Source organism: Dermacentor variabilis, chromosome 6 (assembly GCF_050947875.1).
Source record: "Dermacentor variabilis isolate Ectoservices chromosome 6, ASM5094787v1, whole genome shotgun sequence".
In the NCBI taxonomy this organism is placed as follows: domain Eukaryota; kingdom Metazoa; phylum Arthropoda; class Arachnida; order Ixodida; family Ixodidae; genus Dermacentor; species Dermacentor variabilis.
The window spans coordinates 64883928-64897966 of record NC_134573.1 but is presented as its reverse complement, the minus strand read 5'-3'; the positions used below and the strand labels follow the sequence as shown (position 1 = coordinate 64897966).

Sequence of the window (14039 nt, the reverse complement as noted above, 5' to 3'; positions counted from 1 at the left end):
CTGTAATTTTTGTAGTAGATTATAGCTGAATCCAAGCACACAAGTCACGACTCTTGTAATTGGGCCTCTGAAAATTTGTAATTTTGCCTTTAAACTGGAGTGACTTGTTTGCAACGTGAAACTCAAGCTGCTATATGGTAACTAAAAGAATGTTATATCAGAAAAGTGCTCCTACCATTGTGCTCCTTATGCATTGTAGTATCTAGGCACATGCCCATAGTAACCCTCTGAGAAATTGCTTTTGTGTTATTGTCCCTAGAAACAATAGTTAATTCATCTTAATTGGAAATAATTGGCCTACAGAAAATGTAAATGAATTTTTGAGATCAGCATGAAAAAACTAAACCAGGTTGCCAAGTTTCATTGCAATAACTAAAACAATTTTTTTAAATTACTCGGCAGCAGTGTGCCCCCCTTTAATCTCTGAGTCAATCAATGAGCAGACTTCCCAGTTGTGTTGCGTGTCTTCAATTAAATAATTTCCTTTTTACCACATTTCCTCTCTGTTTTCTTTCTTTCGTTTTTTTGCTTGCATAATTTATACAAACATTCTGTATTCGATATACGAAGACTGCATTTTTCTAGTTATCAAGCCAAATGAAGTTTTTCTATTCAATCAGACATCGTATTTTAAAGTGATGATCTGTTTCTCACCTGTCTTGCACTCACCTCTCAGAATCTGCCTAGGAGTGCCCACCTCTGCTGCATGTGCTACAGATGGCATGTTTTGGGTGCCTGGTAGGAACACCAGGTGGTCCGTATTAATCCAGACCACCTCACCTACAGGATCTCTCGTAGCCCCAGTGTTGCTTTGGGACATTAAACCTAATCGATCAATACTTCAGTCAATCAATAAATCAATTGCACTACTGGTAGCAAATCTTGAGAAAAGCACTGGGATTGCTGTCTTCCTGCAGGCAAACTTGGGAAAGATGGACACTTCAGCCGAGCAGTGGAGGATGGCCACAGGGAACCTAGCATTGCTCCAGGTAGGTGCACCCTTACTCCTGCTGCCTGCATTGTCTGGAAAGTAATTGATCTTGGAGACGAGGTAAAGACCAATGAGCGACACTGTCGCGCACTGGTTAAACATAGAAGGGACAGTCCTGAAATAGCGTTTGAAGCGCGAGCAGTAAGATGGCTAGTTTACTCTTTCCAAGAGCGACTATCTTATGTTGTAGGCTGCACCTAATTCTGACCACTTGCTCTTGGCATTTCACCTGAAGTTGGAATCTGCTGCAGGCATTGGTTGCCATACTCACTCCACACTAATTTCACAGGCATGAGATAGTGCGACAAAGGGTGTGAGTGGGCATGAATTCGAAAGAGAGTGCCAATGAGTGAGTGTACGTGTGTATGAACAGGAGTGGCTGTCGGTGAGCGTGAGGGAACGTGATTGTGTGAATGAGTGAATTGATGCCATAAGCGAGAATGGAAGTGACTGTCAATGCGAGTGAGTGTTGGTGAGCATGAGTAAGAGTACAGGTAAGTGCTGACGAGTGTGAGTGCACATGAGTGAGTATTGGCAAATGAGTATCCACTTATTCTGCCGACCTATGGCTGCAGGCTCGGCCTGGCAGCATACAGAAGGAAAGTGATGTGGTTCCCGACATTAAGGGTCTGGTGAGCTCTTTCAGTGCCTACCATGAGTGGGCCGGTTAAGCAGCTTACGTGCTCGCCACCTTTGCACGAATTGTAGCACTTTTGCCGCAACCTGTGTAATTGCCCTGTTTGGGACCGATCCTGTGAGCTTTCTGTCCGAGCTTTGGAACCCGTTTCCCTTTGTTACACAAGAAAGGTATGGCCATAAGGGCTTTGCTGAAGATAAGGAAGGACACTACAGCCCCCATCATTCTGTGCCACAATGCACAAGGCAGTCACAAACCAGCAGTGACATGAAAGAAGCTAAATGATATTGGCAGCTGTTCACAGTCTGATTGTGCTGCTGCTGAAAGTTGTGCATATATCCCTTCTGTTCGTAAATTAAGTTGATCTCTTTCTCTCTATCTTTTACTTTATGACATAGCAGCTGCAGTGCACATGCTGCTGATAAGTGACTCTCTGTTTGAGACATTGTAGCCTTGTTTTATTTCACTTGCTGACACTTTCCATGCTGTTCATCTACTTAGGCTTGAAGCAGAAGACAGACGACGACTGTAAGTATTTGGCCTGTGGGGCTTCATGTGCAGCATGTAATCGTGGTGCCTACAACATCACTGGCAGTGCCAGAGGAACAGAATTGCCATTCATTATTCTCGGGGCACATTATTGTATCCGCAATGCGAAATCAGTGCATAGAGCTTAATGTGATCTCATGCCCGGCTAGACGTCTTGGCATGGTCTACTCGCTGAGCACGAGTGAAACTTGGAGCACTGATTCTGTCCATATTGATGGCACCAGGAAAAGCTAAATGCAGAGAAAAGAAGTGAGCAGGCTAAAGTTCAGCCTGGCGAGTGTACCAGATGGTTGTTTCCAAGGCATTTTACCATTTGGGTGTGTCTAGAAGATTGCACATAGCTAGAGTATGGCAGCAATAAACTGAAAGGTATTGTATATGCAGGCAGCATGGCCACTTCAGTGTACCATAATACTGCTTTCTCTTTCACCACCTGGAAGTCCACCACATTGTTCTGAACTTTATTATGAGTGCTCAGCATGGTCCCCCTTCTTCTTCTCGTTCACAGGTTGTAGTGAAGTGTGTCTTCTTTCTGTCAGCATGCAGCTTCTTGCGCTGTTGTCGAGATGAGTCCTTGCCAAGTTACACAGTGCACACTTGTCAAGCTGTCTTTTCTGCAGTGCACAAATGATGGCCAACACATCACTAAAATAACTTTTACGGCGCAGTTATTACACTGCTCTTGCTTTTTCGCAGTCATTCCCACCATATCTAATGCATCAAGCAAGAGCATCGCACGAGCTGCACAGTAATCATCACTGGGCTGGTCACAATGTTTTTGGCAGTCATGAACTGCGGGAAAGCTAGCCTAAAAGTTTTCAGTGAGAAGCTGTTGTTCACTTCTTCGAGTTGTGTGGTGCAGTGCCAGGCGACCGTGGTGGGCTTCCTTGCATCGCTGTTCGCCATGGTGATAGGCTGGATCCCCGAGGGGGCGTTCAGCTGGCGGCATGCGCTGCTGCTGTGCGCCAGCAGCCTGCTGACGGCCAGCGTGGCCAGCCTGGTACTGGGCCTGGTCATGATCGGAGTGGTGATTGCCTCGCGCAAGTGCCACGTGAACCCGGACAATGTGGCCACGCCCATAGCGGCCTCACTTGGTGATCTCACCACTCTGGCGCTACTCGCCCTGGTAGCCAGTTTCCTCTACGCCTGCCTTGGTGAGTACTCTGGACTCAAAAGACCGAAAAGCCAGACTAATTCACAATGGTCTTTATATAATGGCGGGCAGCATGAAATGGCGAGAACCTATTGAATGAAACCTTGACTCAGCCAAATCATGGCTAGAGAGGATGTGCGTCGCAAAATATTAATTGTCTGTTGTGTTTTGCGGTGTTGCTCTCCAGCTTCGGCACTCTGCGGAGTCCTGCCTTTTATAGCATGCACTGCTTGTAACGTGCATCAAGGCCACAGACGGAACTGTGCTTAGCTACCTCTGGCGTTTTTACATGGCAGTCGAGCAGAAAAGGCATCAGAACTATGCTAAGTATCCTGGGACGTCAGAATTGCCACCCGCATTTCTCACTGAACTTTAGTTTCACCATCAGAAGCTTAGTGTTTATACCACGCAGCGCGAAAGACAAAGGGTGTAGGGAAGGAGAATACCTCTCGACGTGATTGGTGAACAGTGCTGCAGCTCTGTGGTTTTCAGACTGCAGCAAGCATGGGTTCTGTTTTAATTGTCTTCTTTTTTCAATGTTCACAAAAGCACACATTCCTGGCAACATACAGTGAGTATACTTTAATGCACATGCTTGATGTGTGTGAGTTCATGATCATTCCTAGGAGTTGTTTGGCCTCAGGTTATGAACATTCTCAGCTTTTACAACTAAGCATCGTTCACCAAATTTGTAGTGAATTACGTCTAAGAGGGTTGCAATGATTCAAAGTATTACAATAACTGAAAGCAGTTTACATATTGCCACGACAACTTGGTCACATTCAAGTTGTGCGCCCTTCTTATTGGACACTGCACGCCGTACAGTGGTGTTGATCAGCAACAACAGGCGGCGATCTTCGTGGCACGAGTAGCCGGTTGGACCCAGCTCGCATGCGCCACGTGCACAAGGTATCATGAGAGAAAAAAGAAGACGGTTCGACGCCAATTTGAGAACGCGACTGCCGGTGATTTTTCAAGACCGCAGTGACTTTTAGTTGTGGGCACAGGTTCGCCTTTAATAAATATTTCTACGGCGCAGCCGCCACAGTGTGGTTTCACTGAAGAGGAAGAAGACGACGTGGGCCTCGCTTGATATATCGTCGCCATTTTGGCCTTCCGTTAGCGTCCCTGTAAATAAATTGTATCTATCATTGGGCTTCAGCTACACGTAACATTAATTTGGTGGAGGTGCGGGGTTGTCTTGTTGACCATTATTTCTCAACATCGTTACAATATTAAATCAGTAGTAAACATTCGGTAGATATCTGCTCCGTTGGAAACAACTTAATTAAGAAGGAAAGCTCCAACCCAAATTTATTTTAAAAATCTAATATTTCAGAGCCCAACCGGCTCCTTTCAGGGGTGAGATGGCATGAGGCATAGCAGTGCCTATGAGTTTTTGGCGCTTTGACAGGCATGCAGGCACTTTTTGTAGACCTCGAGTGTAAACAGCTGGAAGTGCTCCAGGTTATCGATTGATGTTACCTGGTGTCTTCTGGATGTGCCGTGATTGCAAAAGGAGCCGCTGCCAGTGGTTGTTTTATCTCTCCAAGATGAAAGTGCTGTCGGGGCTAATCTGGTGATCAAAGAGCTTGCAGCGTTTTGCCACAGCCCTGCATTCTCTCTTTAGGTGGCGAAGGTCATTCTTGTGTTGACAAATTCTTTCTGGGAAGTTTTTTGTCTCGCTTATATACAACGTAGGGCATTCGGTGTAGGTAATCTTGTGCATTATGCCCTGCACCTTTTCGACATGATCAAAGTCTTTTGGACAAAAGAGGAGGCTACTGACCATGGAGAGAGGCTTGTCAGCGACATCAACCCCTGCCCTTTGCAGCACACAGCGGTAATGTCTCGCGGATGCTTTGAACTTGCTGTATCAAGACACGGCACCGTTGCCTGGGTGGTGCGGCAGCCGCCATCCTCCTTTCATTCTCGTTTTATTGGTGGAGGGCGCGGTGAACAAATGCTTTTTTTTTAAACGTTCATCACAAGGTCACTGATTACTTTCTTCTTTTATTTCTTCTGGAGGTGCGGAGGCGGGCAAATTCTTTTGGCTCTCTTGATGAGGCTTCAGACTACAGAAAACTTCCGACAGATGGAGTGCTTAGAATTAACGTGACGATATCATCCTGTGTGTGTCGGTTTTCTGAATAGAGACAAGGAATGGTTTGGTTGCTCTCTTTTTACTTTTGACGCATGTAAAGGCCAAGCTAAGGACAACCATGTCGCATGAGTGGCTTCATTGGCTCATGCTGCCCTTTATAAAGTATGATATCACAATATCGATTTCATTTGACAGATGTTTTGGTGCAATTTACAGCAAAAATGCGCATGCTCTTGATGTGAATGCAATTTAATTTATGATGAAAGTGGGGGTGATTTCAAAAGCAAGCATTTCATTCATATGAACCAGGATGTGATTGAAACTGAGTTTTCTTTTTCTTAGTGATTTGGCAGTAAGAAAGGCCATATTGCTACAAATATTTTGAGGTTATCTACATGCATTCAGGTTCGCACTTGTCTGAGGATGCTTGGGCACGTAGGGTGTATGCGCATTGTGATATGAACGTACCACCTTTGTAAGATTTAGCTTTACTGCATTTGAGTGTGTCAGTGTCAAAACGCATGAGATGTCCTGGCTCCTTTTCCATGGTTGTCCCATGAGTGCAGTTTCTGTAGTAAATTATTTTTCATTTGCACTTAAGTTCACATCTCGCTCCGTCAACAGGCCTAAATGTTGAGCACGCCCCTGTGCGTTTGATTCACCACAGGCTGCTTTGAGACCCAGCTACTGTGGTGTAGAGACACAGCCAGACAGACGGTGGCATCATATTTCTCTCAAAGTTATTAACTTTACGGGACCGGCACACATGGCACCCTCTCCCATATTTTTTTTTTTCTCCGCAGAGGTGCACCGAATGTGGCTGGTGGTTGTGGTGCTGGTGGCAGTGGCATTGCTGCTTCCCCTGTGGGGCGTATTGGCATGCGCCAACCCCCACACCCAGGAGGTGCTCTACACCGGGTGGACACCTGTCATCTCTGCAATGGTTATCTCCAGGTGCACACCACTTCTGCCGCATAAAGCGCAAGCCGACAGTGCCGATGCTGTCTGCAGTATCTGCAGCTTTAGACTAGGAGTCCCAAATGTTGAGTGCCCCGAGGGCTTTGTGTACGTTGGCTCTGGAGGTGCACAGGAATTAAGAGTTTTACGTTAGGGTTTCGCACTCACAGCCAGCATATTGGAGCACTCCAGGGCACAGCCTGTAGTCACGCTTACATTTTTCGTTGTTTCCACTCTGTGTGCTATGGGTTTGCATTGTATGAGCCACAGTGTGAGGAAACCAAAAGTCACAGTTTGGACATAACTTATAGAATCCAGTGGAAGGTAATTAAAATCCAGTGTAAACTATGGGTCTGCCATAGCTCGAAGGAAAATAAAACTGTTCTCAAACTGGTGGCGTCACTAGGGATAAAGTTTATGCTGCTGTAATAGCGCATCAGGAATCTAGACATGGTAACCACTGAGCTGTCGCAATTCGTACAGTCTACCGTAAAAGTTCACAGAACATGGGATCTGAGAAAACACTGAATTTTTTACTATAACCAGTGAGGCATTGCCACTTTATGTTGTTAGTGTAGTAGAACCTCGTTCATACGTCTTGAAGAAAACTGCGAGAAAAAACGTACTAAGCAGGAAAACGTACAATATAAAGTAACTAAAAACAAAATTGGCAGACTCAACTATTGCTGACATCTACGTGATGCGAAGCGTCGCGCGTATGGTTGCAGCACAAGCCGCAGACGCGCATAGAGCTGGTGGTACCCCGGCGGCTTGTGACGCATTTTGTTGTTTTCCTATTGCATGGTGTTTTATGAAGGTGAGGGGAAACTGAAGCGAAATTGAGCTGGTGGGCGACACTGGATGCCGCCGAAGCAAAAAGTAATGGCCACACCGCGCCGCCTGCAGCAGGGAATGGCAGTGGGTTTTGATTATCACCTACTAAAGGCATGCACTTCGCTATCAATGGCATTACGTGCTACGCGCTGTAAAACAGATAGGCCAAGATGCTTATCGCAATAGGTTTGGTGGCGATAGCTGTGAATGCCGCATACGACGACCCCGGAGGAGATCTGCTGGTACTAAAATGAGAAACTGAGTGCGCACCGGCGTTTCCACATGAGACGGACAGGCAAGTATTGCGGTGAAGCTGCCACGGTGGGCAACTATATAGTGTTCTCGATCGCACGCGTCTCACACATTTTCTTGCTTAAATGGGCTCTAGCAGCCGGGAAACATATCATACGATCGCAATTTGGCGATGTATTGAACGTTGGTGCCGAAAAATTGTGTTTTCCGGGAACGTATGGTATGGTAAAAAAATGAGCGTGACTTTATTGGGTCATTTTCTTTTTTTTGTTCTCGAGTGGGAACATTGGTGCCGGGAAAACCTACGTAATGGGAACGTATCAACGAGGTTCTACTGTATATAGTTCTGCAGGTTGGCAATCTCTATACCTGGCTGCATTGTGAGGTTGTAGAGGTATTCACCCTTTTCTCACATCCTGTGGTTCATAATATGTTACGACAATCAACGTTGTCCATTTTTTTTTTTTTGGCGTTGCTGTCACCAGAGTTCTTGATACATACGCACGCACGCACGCACACACACACACACACACACATATATATATGTATATATATACATACATAAAGAAAAATTCTAAATAACCCACCGTGGTTGCTCAGTGGGCTATAATGTTGGGCTTCTGAGCACGAGGTCGTGGGATTGAATCCCGGCCACAGTGGCTGCATCTCGATAGGGGCGACATGCGGAAACACCCGTGTACTTAGATTTAGGTGCACATTAAAGAACCCCAGGTGGTCCAAATTTCCACCTACTTCGGCGTACCTCATAATCAGATAGTGGTTTTGGCACATAAGACCCCTTAATTTAATTTTAAATTTGCAGTTGACTGTGTGTTGGCCACCTCCTTCGGTACTAACTTGCTGACCATGAGGCTGAGCCATGGCAGGAAGAGCCAAAGAAAGCTATTTGCTTTTAGACCTGTTGTATAACCAGCTTTATAGCGCTTCTTTCATTGTTTGTGTGTTGCTCTTTTATTGCCTGTGTGTTAATTCTGGGTGTGGACCTGCAACAAATCAATGATTCAGTCAATTGAACCCTGTAAGGCATGACGACAGACCAGGCAAACTAGGTGGCCATTTATGTGCAGTGCTGTGTGGTGCGAGAAGAGTGTGTGCCAGTGCTTCTTGTGTGAGTGATGCCCTTTTCTGCGGCAAATGGGTGTAGGATGGTGTGTCCAGCCATAGCCGCTCAACTGAAAATTACCCCTTCTGTTGTGCAGTGTGGGAGGCTGCATCCTGGACTTCGCCGTCTCCCGCTTCCATGGCATTGCCGTCTTCCAGCCTGTCATAAACGGTGCGTGCTGCCCACTTTACACCCTCTGTCTTAATTCACCTTGACTGAACACGTAGCGCTTAGGGACGAATTACTCGGTGTTTGTCGCACAACTGCCACTATTTTTTATTCTGTGTGGTCAAGGTACAAGCTCCCCTAGGTCGTGTTTACGCCGAGTCTTTTAGCAAAAATAAACGTTAAACGTACGATCTATTCAGTGTGTAACTTCAATAATACTTGTAACTTTGATTACTTCTTTCTGAACTCTTGAGCTAGTTGATTGAGATGGCTGGACCCACAGGGCTTGTTAAGTTATTCTGGTCAGTTTCTATGAAGAGGCAGATTGGTTTTGCATTTTGTACGATGATGCCACTTACTGTAAGCAGTTACAATAGCTTTTGCCTTTTGTCTCTTCTGACGTCTGACACAAGTTATGGATCTGAAATTAACCCCGAAAAACATACGATGGCTATGCATCAATGGACTGTTTTCAGGGGGGAAGACATTGTGAACACCAAGGGCCAGTTTTAAGAACTCTGTCCTGTGTCGTCTGATCTCGAGTTGTCCAGACGCATTGAAGTGAGAGGCAGACAGTGTCTTTGGCTGCTGGCGCTTCTTATGATTGCGTCAACCCACTGCGGCTGAATCTTTCAGCCGTGTGGGCAGAGTGGACGCAAAAGCGTGGCTGGCTTGGCTTTGTACTGGCGATGTGAAGATATCTTGTCAACACGGCATGAAACCTTGCCTTTTGTTTTCAACTCTCAAATTCAACAAAATTATTTTTATTTTCTCATTCAGTTTTCATTTTTCCTATGGCCCGATAATTCAAAAAACTTTGTAACTTCTTCCATGTTAGAAAAATACATCGGCGACTGTACTTATTTGCATGTAAGGTCGATATTTAATGTTAGGGAATTTCTATATAAGGAAGCAGACTGTATATTTTACCGACTGCTTGTATGAAGAAGTCGGTAAACTACACGAAACTAACTGTAGGTGCAATATGAACATTGCATGTGCAGTATTGTCCACTCTTAAAGAGGACATGTAATTAGTATCCAAACCAACATAACTTCATATCATGAGGTATGTTTACAGGAAAAAACTAGTAATTTGTGCGAAATCTTAGGTACACCTACATTGGAAAGAAATTATAGCTGAGGCCTTCATGTCAAAACTTGGCTTTAATCAGTCCAGAAATATACTAATTTGGTGTTTCGTTTAACTGTGCTTACACAAAGAATGGTAGTTGTCCACATGGATGTGAAGTTGGGCGGGTTTGCTTGTGATTGGCGAACAACTGCAGCCATACATGGAGGCCCCTCTCGCCCTTTCTCCTCCCTTTGCTTGACTTCGTGGCTTACAACCGCATGCAGGCGTGGGCGGCAACCTTGTCGCAGTGCAGGCAAGCCGCATTTCCACCTTCCTGCACCAGAGGGCGACGCTGGGGTTCCTGCCTGCTTCGGACCCGTCCGTCTGCCTTAATCCCTTCACTGCCTTCTTCGGCAAGAGTGAGTCTTCCCTCCCTAAAAGGCGAACTTTTCACTTTGCCTAATTTGGTTTTGAATGAGAAGCATGCACCATCAAAGCAACCTTGGCAGAGCTGCTGTGCTGCTAGTTGCTTAAATTTTTTATTAACATCCTTCAAGTAGCACTTCGACAGATGACACAGGCATCTGGTGGTTCGCATGTACGATGCATATCCCAGAACATGGCCTTCGAGATCTTCAGGACACAGCACGCATTGCCTACTCTCGGAGTTCATGCCCAGGAGCTGCGCTTGGTTCTCACTCTTCTGGGTTCTGGGTCACTCCTAGCAAGTTGTAATGCCGGGTTTTTTTCTTTGTTTTGGTACCACAAAAGTATATTTTTCCTAGCTTTTCATGATGCATCTATTCATATTTCCAATGTAAACTTTTGCAGACTGACTATGCTGTATATACAGTTTGTCAAACTTGGCTTTTTCGAGCGCAGCTCTAAATTCTTTCCCTACCATGGGGAAAATAGGTGTGTTTTGTGGGTTATGCCGTATATTTTTTTTTCTGAAGGAACTGCTACTGCACTCAATATTTTATGTAATACATAGACAAAAAGCACAATGAATGCACTTTTCACGCATAAAGGCTTTATTAACGAGGTATGTCATAAAAATATATAAACTGGAAGAATCAAGATTGTGGGATAAAATTGAACAAAGTTTGTAAAGACATGATTGTATTTACTAGGAAAAATGTGCAACAAGAATTATGAGATATGCGAAATGTTTTGCCCTCTAGTAGGCACTATCTCCGACAAACTAAATTTCTCATTGAACAGGTATTCCACTACAGCTTCTCTTTTTTTAAATTTTAATAGCGCAAAAACATGCAACCACAAAGGAACAAGCAGCGCTTGTGTCTCGTCCTTGTTCCTTTGTGGTTGCGTGTGTTTGCGCTGTTAGAATTTTCAAATCAAGTGTGCACCAACTCACCCAGAAAGAAGTTTTAACGAAGCACTACAGTTGGGCGCACCAGGCTGCGACCACTGATGTTCTGGGCTTGTTTGAGAAGTTGCGCTCAAGAGTCTGGTGAAACAGCAGCATCCTCCGACTCACTGCTGCTCAGTCCATCGATAAAATCAGCCGCAGATGTAGCAGAATCACGAGATCTGCGATCTTTCGAAGCGCACACGCCGCTCCCAGAGATGGCCATTTTTGCTTTCCAGTTTGACGATCGCGAAACTTTGGAGCGCATTCAAAAATTGCTGCCTGGTGGAAAAAACATTGAACTGCTTAGAAAACAAAACTGTAGTTCTCCTCCTTCAAGTCTGATGGTGCAATTTGTCCGTGAGGGGTAGGGGCTAAGTGAGCGGCGCGGGAGGTCTCGAAAGCAGCATTTCAAACCATCGATAGCGGGCTGCCATTTTTGCTTTCTACTTTGATGATCACGAAACTTCAAAGCACGTTCAAAAACCACCACCTGGTGGGAAAAAGGCGAACTGCTCATAAAACAAAAATATGGTTCTCCTTCTTCATGTCCAATGGTGAAGTGCGTCTGCAAGCGGTGCGGAAGGTCTCTAAAGAGGCATTTTGAACCATCGTTAGTGGGTTAACAATGCGCAGTGTGGAATAAGTTAAGCGCCATTCCTGCATTGAGCGTCAACCGAAATTTTACAAGATTCGCATGCACTTAACACTCCTCATAATGAACCCATGTGAGCTTGTCATGGACATAGTAAACTGTTCTGTGCTGGCGTTTACCGACTCTAGACATACGAGACAGACAAACTTCTTTGCAGCGCACCAACGGTACAAGCAAATCACTCTTGCTAGCAAGCATAAAATTTCCATATCCAATGCACCAATAGTGTCGCACTCGGCACAGCAGTGTAGACACTTGACAGCATGGTCAACTTCCTCACATGGCCTCCGAGATCGGGCAATGCACAGCGACTTGAAGAGGTCAGAGGCCATGTCAGCGTACTTCCTCCAATCTGAGATGTCATTTTCGGCATTCTGCAACTGCTTCCGGTTCCGCATGGCAGGGCAGGTTTCGTTGCACGTGGTTAAGCATTCAACATGACAAAAAAAGCACTTAGTGGAGAGCTATGGCATTCGTGGTGAAGTCGCACTGGTGTTTGATTGCCTGGTGTTAATTTTACCCAAAAAATTTTGGCTACGGTGAACTATAGTAGTGCGATCATTGCACCATTTGTTGTAATAACTAATGCTGTTCGACTGTATGAATTAACGTATTGAACTCGAGCACCTGAGACCTCCAGTGTGGCTGCGCAGGTGTGCACGCGCGTACAGCTCGTGTGCTGCTCCTGATGGTGGTTCCGGGACACCTGGTGTTCACGTACGGCATCCGGCTGCTCAAGGCTGGCCACACGTCGGTCACTCCTATCTTCCTCGTAGTCTACCTCACTGCTGCCGTGCTGCAGGTCAGTGACCCAACACAAACCTGGGAGTAGTGGTCGAGGTAGGCCTACGCAGACCGTGATGGAATTTAATGGACGCATTCAATTCACGCGTAGTTAACTGCACCTCGCGTATTCACATTGTGCTGCTTTGACAATGCAGAACTTCACCCATCGTTAATATATGGAAAAGCAGTAGAGAAGTATTAAGATTACGGTAAGCAGGCTCATAAAATAGCCCATAAAATCCTAGTAGTACATAGTCCAGAAGTAGCCACCCTGATGAGAGAAGTAATCAAGCCGAAACTGAGTGATAGCCGCAGGCAAGACAAGACAATAAACAGTGTTATAGGAGAGTCTTTTGTCCGTTGGCCTCAAAACCGTGTTGTCATTTTTTTAATTTAGTCCTAGAATTAGAATTAAGTGCATCTTTTATCATGGGTGCTACTGTCGCTCAAAGCAGGGCTGTTTACTCAAAATTTGTTGTTACCGGCAGTTTTGCAGCACTACCACTGTACGCCTAAATCATGCCAGCAGTAGCAAAAATTAGGGTTGTGCAAAAACTGAATATTAGATTTCGAATTGAATATCAGATCAAAAAAGAAAAGCTGAATGTGAAATCAAATATTAAATACCAAGAATTTAAAGGGCCCTTAAACCACCCTGAGCTCAAAGGTATGCGAGTGGTTTTTCTGTTGCCTGCGCTAACTTCCCCACGGGCACTATCTCGTCCTCACCACATAATTTTCTAGAAGACGCATTACCGAACATCATAGTGGTGCTCTTTTCTTGTTTGAAAACACCATCGACCACCACTAATCGGCACTTTGTGCTTTTCGGCTACCCGCTGTTGCCACCACACCTGCAGTGCAAAACACATTGCACTAGGTGAAACTAGTTTATTGCGCACAACAGGCAAGTGAGGCGTCGAGGAAAAGTGGGAGGGCGACTGCGTGGTAGAGGCATGCTAGCAGAACAGATCAGAACAGATGTCTCCTCGTGCATTGACGACTTGACAACTTTTATGTGGGTCTTGGTTGTGACTTCACATGCCCTGACCCTGTTGGTGTCGCAATGTGTGAAGACCATAAACAGCTTGGGAGGAGCATGCAGTTGTTTATTTACTCATAAGAGTTGGTTTAGGGGCTCTTTAATAAAAGGTTTGCCATTGACATGTACGGTTGGTTCATCGGTCATCAATCCCAGGATCACTTGTACAGAGTTCAGACTGGTGGATATCGTAATGCTGTTCAGATCCGCAAGTGACCAGCCAGCAACCATTGCTATTGTATGTACCAAGCTTGTTGGTTTTAAGCTCGCATTTAGACGAAAAGCTCCAGTTTGCTAGCGTGGGAACATGCGACTGCATGAATCTGTGTACGTCAACATGTG

At 45.3% G+C, this 14039-nt stretch overlaps 1 protein-coding gene across 6 annotated transcripts in view; it reads left to right on the top strand.

Annotated features, from left to right (window-relative positions):
- Positions 1 to 14039, top strand: part of LOC142584813 (solute carrier family 41 member 1-like) — a 62028-nt gene that overhangs the window by 29945 nt on the left and 18044 nt on the right. For all 6 annotated transcript variants that reach the window (XM_075695094.1, XM_075695090.1, XM_075695089.1 and 3 more), the window contains 6 exons: positions 918 to 989; positions 3040 to 3331; positions 6238 to 6388; positions 8698 to 8771; positions 10127 to 10261; positions 12523 to 12671. In XM_075695094.1, the coding sequence (XP_075551209.1) occupies positions 918 to 989; positions 3040 to 3331; positions 6238 to 6388; positions 8698 to 8771; positions 10127 to 10261; positions 12523 to 12671 (873 nt within the window). The remainder of the gene's footprint in view (positions 1 to 917; positions 990 to 3039; positions 3332 to 6237; positions 6389 to 8697; positions 8772 to 10126; positions 10262 to 12522; positions 12672 to 14039) is intronic.